This window comes from Trachurus japonicus, chromosome 21, assembly GCF_045865225.1.
Source record: "Trachurus japonicus isolate A0001 chromosome 21, Traja_1.0".
NCBI lineage: Eukaryota > Metazoa > Chordata > Actinopteri > Carangiformes > Carangidae > Trachurus > Trachurus japonicus.
In genome coordinates, this window is record NC_140927.1 from 10,786,789 (window position 1) to 10,795,710 (window position 8,922).

The following is an 8,922-nucleotide window of genomic DNA, read 5'->3' on the forward strand; positions in this document are numbered from 1 at the left end:
AAGACCTTTCTTAAGGGCCTCAACTAGTTTGGTTTGAGAAAAGAAAGAGGGGTGGGGAAGAGGAGAGAGAGACTTCGAACAACTGCATTTACTGTTGATTCTTTTATTGTAACAATGAAAAGTACAAGTTACACCCACAGGTAATGATGTTATCCTATGCTGTTAGTGATTTTGCAGCTATAAACTCCATCTATGAGTCACTGTCCAGTAAAACCAATTTTTTTTCTTTTTAGATAAAGAGACAGATCAAAAGTTCTTTCATGGGTTTTTTAAATATGTTCCTCATTACAAAAAAACAGAAGTCCTCTGAATCATCTGATAAATCAATTACAATCACCTGTTTCTGGTGACTAAAAGAAAGGTGGTACCTTGAAGTACTTGGACTGCATGCCATGGGACAGTACATAGACTACATTGTTCAGGTCGGTGGTTGTGTTACACATCTTCTAAACATTTATGTGTAATTATATTTATATTCTCATATTTAAGTTTAACGTCTTTAGTGCGAGTCATCATACAAGCTCGGTGCTCAAGCATTCAGGACTTTGGACAGTGGTGTATACTGTATAATCACTACTTTACATCAGTAATGGAAACATCAGGATCACATCTTGTCTCTGAGGTCCTGTCACTGTGTTGGCCTCCTTTAAAGCGTGTGAAGAATAATGAAACAGGTCAATCACAAGTACCTGAATGGATTTTTTTTAATGATTGATGGTTTTATTTGTCTCTATTGAGGGCTTCAACTCAGTAATGTGAACTGCATGGTTTCAGACTTGCCAGTTGCAAGAGGTTAACTGGTGTTTTTAATTTAGATTCACGTTTCTGGTCTTTTAGTCAAACTGTGCCCAGAACAGTTGAAGAATAGAATAGAAACAACTGTGATCTTGTGCTCTTGTTTATTGGAAACCAGAAAACAGTCTGACAAGAACAATATTAAACATGGTAGGCCTAACAGAAGCAAAGCTTTCCATGTATGAAGGGCTGAGTATTTAGTTTAAGTCAATACAAAGTGAAACCTCTTTCTGTTTTTACGAGCTAAAAGAGAAAAATGGCTCCAACTTTGTAGTGTTTTGCTTGTAGTACCATTATAATCAAAGCTATAAAATGACTGGCATTTTAATACCGCTAATAACTGCAGCCAGTTTCTCTACCTTTTTAATTTATGTTTATTTAAGTGAGTTCATAGGGGGAAAAAAGAAAGCAAGAAAAATAAATACAGACAAACAGTGTCTAGTTTTGAAGAAAAGCCTTTATTTCCTATTTCAAGAAAATGCTTTAGCATAGTAGAAGAAGAAGGTACTTAGATATCCATACATGCAGAGCCACAGAGTGATAGAAAGGGTATGTCCATCTAGTGTTCTGTGACAGCGGGCTTTCCAGGGTTCAAGATGAGGAAAGGGTTCGGGTAGAGTTTTTTCTTTTCAGGGTTGGGTCAGGCAGAAAGAAGGCTTAGTGCTGGATCCTACGAATGGACTGCACCTGGTTGGTGTGAGCCTGGGTGCTGTACTCATTGTAGTTTTTGTACTCGCCTTGGTGTCTGTCTCTCTCCAGGATGTACTGGTAGCCACGGTAACCAGGGAACTGGTAGGCCACCCAGCTGCAGGTAAAGAGAGAGAGGGAGGGAGAGGGGGAGAGAGAGAGGGTGAGTCATTACAACACTGACAGAGCCAGGCTAATTCATTTTAAATGATATCAGTAAATAATCAATGTGTTGGTGAAAATTAGTATGTTCAGACTTTATAAATATATCATTTTGATATACTGTGTATACTGTGTATATTCATCATCATCCTCATATTACACCCAGCCAGAATAGATTGTCCTTTATCAACATGTTCTTTTACACTTATTTGCTTCAGACTATAAGCAGATTGTATGAAATGACTGAAATAATGTTTGTGCTTTGTGTTTTTATAAAAAAAATTCAATGGAAGAGGAATCAGGAAAAAAAGGAGACCAAGCTAGAGAGCAATAAACAAGGAGGAAGGTGTATAACTTACGCTCCTGAGTTGACTTTGATAGAGGGCACCTCCTTGCTGCACCAGCCCATGGCCTGTAGGGAGGGGTAGTCATCGCACATCTCGAACTTACGGCCCTGGAAGTCCTCGCACTCGTACAGGGTCACCTTGCTGTCACTGTGGTTCTGCAGAGAAAGAGACAGAGCAAAGCTGTGATGACACTGCTACTTTGAGGCCAGGTGTTGGTGTGTTTACTGGCTTGGATATTGATTTGTAATCAAATGGAGGATGTGGAAGGTTGGAGGTTATATGTGGTTAACTGTGTTTGTTCTTTAAATGCGGATGTAACCAAATATGTGTGGTCTAGAAGATTACTATAACCCCTCAAAGGCTCAGTTGGGTTGTGGATTCAAGAGGGATAGGTGATGGGTCATGTGAGGGAGGGTGGGGCAGGGAAGTCATTTGTTTACTGTATGACAGGTGACAGAGGCTGACTAAAAAAATAAAATTAAGCAGAGGATGAGGGAACTTACAGCGCACTTGATGGGTCTGAAGGAAAGCATGTGCTCGGTTCTGTAGCTGCTGTTTCCGCTCCAGGCCTCGTAGCGGGGGTAGTCTCCCTTCTCCAGGATAAACTGCTGGCCCTGGAACTCTGGGTACTCATAACCCACCCAACTGGAGGACAGAGAGAGGGACAGAAATGTTGAAGTGAGGTAAGTAAGACAGGAAAAGGCCAAAGAGAACATGAAACCAAAACCGAGGACCAGCTCAGACGCACCCGAAAAATTATAATAAACCATTAGATACAAAGAGGTTTTAGAGCAGCGATAGTGGAATTGTCATCATTGTTAAACAATACAGCCCAACACCCACAGAATGGCTTTGAGTTAAATCAGCATGCGGCTTCTTTTGTCACTGAGCACAAAGCAAACATTAGATACTGCTGCTCCTGCCTCCACTGCTGCTGCCGCTACTGCTGCTGCTGCTGCACCCAGGGCTTTTTATCTGATCGTCAGTCAGTCAGACTCTCTGGCTCACGGCCAGCAGCTGCACACAGCCAACTCATATCACAACAGGGTCACACTTGGATGCATGCACATACACAGGCAAACGACACATGCCAACTGGCAACATAATAATGCTGAAGGCTGTAATTTATGTTTTTTGTTATTTTTTTTGCCCTTTTTTTTTTCTTTACTTGTTGATTAGGGTTGGTGTTTGAGTCCTGTGAGCTTTAATCAGACTTTTTCAAGCAGATAAAATAAGGATTGTAAGATAAATGCTGTGATTTTATTAAATGTTGTTGTAGGCCTCCCAGTTATCCACTATATTCTTTAGCAGCAATGTGTATTTGATCAAATGTAAGAGAAGGAACAACTTAATCCATATTACTCTTATAGTATCTATGCAGTTAGGACATTCAGAGAGTTGACTTTAAATTCTAACCAAATTTCAGATCATCTCAAATATGTCCTTCTCATAAACTGAATTACTCTAAAATAGCAACAGAAATGGGCTGATCCACACACAAGCAGCAAAATCCAGAGGAGATCGAGAGATGAAAGTCACAAATAGTGTCGACTTACGGTCCATTCTCAACCTTGATGGAGCGGATCTTGTTGAAGCCCCTCTCCATGATGTTCTGGCACTCCAGCATGAACTCACAGCGCTTTCCCTGGAAGTTCTCCTCCTCCCAGACTGTGATCTTGAACTGGCCCATCTGCTCCATCTGTTGAGTGTTCATGGCTGCTGCTTCTCCCTTGGGGGTTACTCTCTGAAGAATGTAAAGGGTTAAAAGGTTAAATGGATGGATAGACATGACATACCTGCATGTCCAGAGCAGTACTGTCAAATATGCTACGAAATGTGAAATGCTAACAAATATTCTGAAAGAGGAACCATCATTATCAGACTCTTCTGACCCAACAAGCTTCTAGCTTGAAAAATACTAGTAAATAAGATAAGCTAGGTGTGCTGCACTGATGTGCTTCAATCTAGAGAACACTATTGTAGCCTACCTTTCTCTGGAGAGCAATTTCTGTTAAGGTCTCACTGGAAGTGAAAAATTCCACTCATTCATCATTTTTTTCCCCATTTCTCACCAGTACAGATTTGTCTCTGTTTCAGAGAGATTCTATCGAGAACAACCTGCCTGTAATTTGGACCCTGTAGCTGAACTGTAGGAGCTCTGTAGAAAGCAAATGCCACAGCAGATAGCTTCAAAGCAAACTGAAGTCTCTTACATTCAGAGTTTTCCATTTCTACCAAACCTCTGTAGCTCCCATTATCCCAGTTTCTTTGACTTTTAGATAAAATGGTTGTATGATGTGTACAAGCCAATGCACAATCACTCAATAAGGCTCCATCTCGCCAGCTTTCCCTGTACAAATGGCTGCTGAGGTACAAACCCGCTTAACCTAAAAGCACAAATATGATGTGGCTTCCATGTTTTCACTCGTAGTTCAACAAGCCTCATTTTGAAGTGCATCTATCGCGCAGTCTATCCATCTATCAAATATTGAGCAGCATCCTGGTGGCTGTCGGGCTCCACCCCAGTACACAGCTGTTCCATGATTGCAGTTTCTAAGCTGAGTCTGAGGTAGTGTGTTGGTATACTTACAGACAGTACTGAGGTGGGACAGATCCAGTATAATCAATGTCGGGGAAGAGACCCTCGCCTGCGTTTTTATAGGGCCGGGCCCCCTGGACCTACGCCACTCCATTAGCCCAGCAGCCTTGCACACTCAGCAGCTGAACGGGCCGGCTGAAAGGGAAGCATTAGCCTCGTGCTTTGTGGAGGCTCCAGAGCACCATTGTCCTCAGAGCCCCAAACTGACTTAGTCATCAATATGGCAGCCATGCTCAGTGGCAACCTGACCCAGGACTATACAATGGTAACGCACTGACACAACAGTTTGATTGGTGTGGCAGGATAATAGACACATTCTGGGAGCTGATCCCCTCTCTCTCTCTCTCCCTCTGCTGTAGGTAAACTGGATCCGAAACTGGAGGTGGGAAAAGGGCCCAAAGGCTTCCCACACAGTCCGTATTAGGACATGTCATCTAGAGGGCATCCTTATATGCTCCTTAGGTGGACGATCTGGAAGGAGTGAGCAGGATGGATTGCGATAGTGAAATAGCTACAGTTGTGTTAATACTTTCTACATAGGATGAGTTTGGAAACTGGTCTTGGCATCCTGACATATGAATCTGGTTATAGAAGTGCGTCATCCCAAAAAAAGATGTGATACACAGTGTGACAGGACAGAATTATTACATGACGGGGAAGGCATTAAGGTGCTCTGTAGCTTGGCAACCCATTAATTCTCTTATTGGGGGGGGCTGCATCTTACAATTATTCAATTGTAAGATGCAGCAAATATTGAGTTCTCAGTTATAATAATCATGTCCATATACAGTATGATCCTTTACAGTGTGTATATACAGTATATATATATATATATATATATATATATATAATGACAGCATATTAATAATGTGTCACAGTAAAATGTCACAGAAACTGTATGAACCCTTAGGTTTATCATTTAGGACAAAAGGATGTTTCAGTTTCTGCTGCTTTATTCCCATGTACAATTAGATAGGCTACTAGGTGATATTTTGACAATTTAACTTCTATGGATATTATAGATGTACAAACAAGTAGTTATAGCCTTTTCAGCTGTAAGCTGACAACGCAGATAAGTAATAAGTCTAATGTTGTACAGTGTTACAGTGCTGGTGACTTAATGAACAGACATGTAATAATGGGGGCCATATGGACTCCAGCTTTGTGTTTTGAAACCTATTTTTGTTGGCAAATTGGGACGTAAAAGAGCACATTGACATGTATTTTTATTATGAATGAAACCCATTGATGTTCTTTTCTTTTGTGTTCTCTCACATTTTATTTCATAACAAATAAATTACATGAATAAATTCAAGAAGCAAAATATTCACTCATACATGATGTTACGTAATTGAACATTGGAAAAATGGAAAAATATCCATTGCAAACTGAACTCCATTTAACAATTAATTATTTCAAAAGTCATCAATACACTCTGTTCTTTCTATTATTTCATCTTGTCTGTTCTTCAGTACATCATGGTTTCCATGTGGGGTGTCATGCAAGACACACTGTATTTTAGTGATAGATTTTCCTTCGTCATTGGTGACATCTAGTGGTGGAGATATTTATTACACCCAGAGCTGTAGAAGCTCGTGAAACAGGGCTCTCCCATTTAGAGTATTTTACCTTCAGCCTGTTACCCAGACCTGCAGCACATCAGTGACAGACCACAGCTGACATCAGGACAGACAGTCAAGTTCAAAATGTATTTTAGTCAGATCGTCTATAGCTCTGTCTGTATGTATGAGGTGTGTGTGTGGGTGTGTTGGGGGAGGGGTGGGCCTAGGGGCTCCCCTCAGGTGCCCTACACCTGGGGGCATGTGTGAGCTGTTTACTTGTATGAACAGCTCCCTCATTGTCCTCTGCTAACCCACTCATTGTCTCTCTCTTTACATGTGTGTGTGTCACTCTGCTTACCTACAGAGCAGGTGATGGGCAGGTGAAACAACAGGCTTATATAGACACAGATGTTGGGTGTTGGGTGTGTGCATATTGATGTGTGTGTGTGTGTGTGTGTGTGTGTGTGTGTGTGTGTGTGTGTGTGTGTGTGTGTGTGTGTGCACGTGTTCTTCCACCTGTGTGTGTGTGTGTGTGTGTGTGTCTTTGTGGGGTTACTGCGTGAAGAAGGACTTCCATCTGCTTTCTAAAGGTTTGGTAAGAAGCTGCAGATCTTTACCCTCATGTACACGCACATACACACACACAGACTCACACACTGCTGAACTTATTTCCCTGGTAAATACAGGGATTTGCATGGGCCAGGGACAGTGTAGTTCAGTACAAAGCTGGTACAGTTCTACTTTGAATCCCTATCTGGCTGTATTAAAAAACCCATTCACTTCCTCTCACTGCTCATACTACACCTATTTTCTTTCACCTTTTTCTCCATCTTCAAATACAGTAGAAACTGTGCGGCCATCAAATTGTGCTGTTAGCTCTCAGTACTGAAGGCTACAGAAATGTACGGAGGCATCAGAAGTCAGTATGTCTAATGATCAATGTGCTGATTTTCAGACTTTCGGACACTTACAATTCTATTTTTACACTGTCGGAGACAGAAACCACATGCCCATGTACCAAAGGTGATAGATCCGGAATGTTGGACTAGTATTACTGACTTTTAACTGGATACACTGCCACACAGGATGACAAAGAAAATGTAAAACACAAGTGTCAGTGAACGTTAATGTGCAAATATTGTCAAATGATCATCTTTCACCATAGATCAGACTAGTGGCCACAATTGATTAATCTTTTCCTGCATTCTAATTGGTTTATGTTTGGAGCAGGTCAAATATTTGCCTCCACGTCCCACTCAAGCAGGTAAATGCTAAATGTTAGGAGTGATGACTTATGGATCACACAGCCTTATAGGCCAACAGGGTGAGGTAACCTGTTGCGTGGTCTTGTAATGGTCTCAGATCATACATACAAAAATAGTCATTTTCACAGTATCGGTGTGTTGAGTGCTCATCCCTCAAGATTTTGCATCACCATTTTTCCCCCCTGAACTATACTATAGAGTCTGTCTCATCCCCTGTACATTCTTAGGAAAAAGCCTTTGTTGTCTATTTACTCCCATTATAATTTTACTCTCCCCGCTGCTATGAGCATTTTGCACCTTAACTATCTCAAATGGGAAAAACAGCACTTTATTCAAGAAAACTAGCACTTTAATTAATCATGTACATTTTTTTTTTACATTGCAAACACCCTGCACTTTATCGGCCACCAGGAGCTGTTGCTGGCCCACCCTTGGGTGTTTTGTGTTCCTCCATTCTGAATGAGGAGATGTATGTCTGTGTTTTCAATGTTGTCCCCCTGTTGTCCATGTGGCTACTTGTGCGGCCCGTCTGTGTGCTGCCTCTGTGCTGTTCAAGTGTTCACCTGTGTCATTCTATGTCCTGGGCTCCTCCTGGATTTTACTGTGATCTGTGTTTTATTGCGATTTGTATTGTAAGTTTTATGTTGGGACTACAGATGGAAATTAGCCCTAGTGGCTAAATCTGGTACAACCATCTCTTCGTTGTTCTACAATTGATTAATGGTATTGTACACTGTCCTGTAATAATAAACTAAACTAAACTAACTATTCATACGGGCAGCAAGGGGCCAACCGATGCAGGATTCAAACCGGGGTCGGCTAGGTCTACAGCCTCTGCACATGGGGTGCCTGCTCCACCCCCTGAGCTAAACAGCATCCCGCCAATGAAATGCAACTTCATATTTTAACAAAACTTTTTGTAACTGATAGATTCATACTGAAATGCACTGGCACACATTAAGTCAGTTCTCAGTTTGCGTTGGCGTGCCACAAGGTTCCTTAATGATATGAGAGAGTTTATTTAACATATAGGAAATGTATAAAAGATAAACACACCCCTCATTCTTATTTCTTAACGCAAATAAATGATCCAACTATATGTTATTATTGTGCACTTGTATAAATAGGTTGTGGTGTAGGAAGTGTGTTAACACTGCTTGCTGAGGTAGATCTTGTTTTCTGGGTCAATGTGAGTCTGAACTATTTGAATAGTCAGTGAATGCACCTGCACACACACGCACAAACGTGTTTGCATGCAAGCACACACATGCACACACCTCCAACTGTTTGTGCATGCTAACATACATACACACAGATTGCACTGAATAAATGCCCTGCTTCAGGTGGAAGGTTACCATGGTGACTAATCCAGGTAAGGATGATGCGAGCAGGACATCTGCTTGTACCACCTCCGTTTGTCCCTGCTGATCTCTGTGCTGACACACAAGCCGCTGGATTTACCTTCATGAAACAAAGAGAGAGAAAATGTATATTATGATATTTTT

At 41.4% G+C, this 8,922-nt stretch overlaps 1 protein-coding gene across 1 annotated transcript; it reads right to left on the minus strand.

Moving 5' to 3' along the window:
* Positions 1-1,234: 1,234 nt before the first annotated feature.
* Positions 1,235-4,712, minus strand: LOC146964788 (beta-crystallin A2-like). The gene is made up of 5 exons (XM_085765353.1): positions 4,582-4,712; positions 3,548-3,735; positions 2,495-2,636; positions 2,004-2,146; positions 1,235-1,600 (listed from the first exon to the last, which is right to left on the minus strand). Exons 2-5 carry the CDS (start codon positions 3,703-3,705, stop codon positions 1,453-1,455), a joined length of 591 nt encoding a protein of 196 aa, XP_085621479.1. The 5' UTR covers positions 3,706-3,735; positions 4,582-4,712; the 3' UTR covers positions 1,235-1,452.
* Between the last annotated feature and the right edge of the window lie 4,210 nt (positions 4,713-8,922).

Bases quoted from the DNA above. Each gene is read 5' to 3' on its own strand.
- LOC146964788 (XM_085765353.1), bottom strand. From the start codon at position 3,705: ATGAACACTCAACAGATGGAGCAGATGGGCCAGTTCAAGATCACAGTC. The intron at 2,637-3,547 runs GTAAGTCGACAC...TCTGTCCTCCAG, and splicing joins ATCAAGGTTGAGAATGGACC to TTGGGTGGGTTATGAGTACC. The intron at 2,147-2,494 runs GTAAGTTCCCTC...CTTTCTCTGCAG, and splicing joins TCAGACCCATCAAGTGCGCT to AACCACAGTGACAGCAAGGT.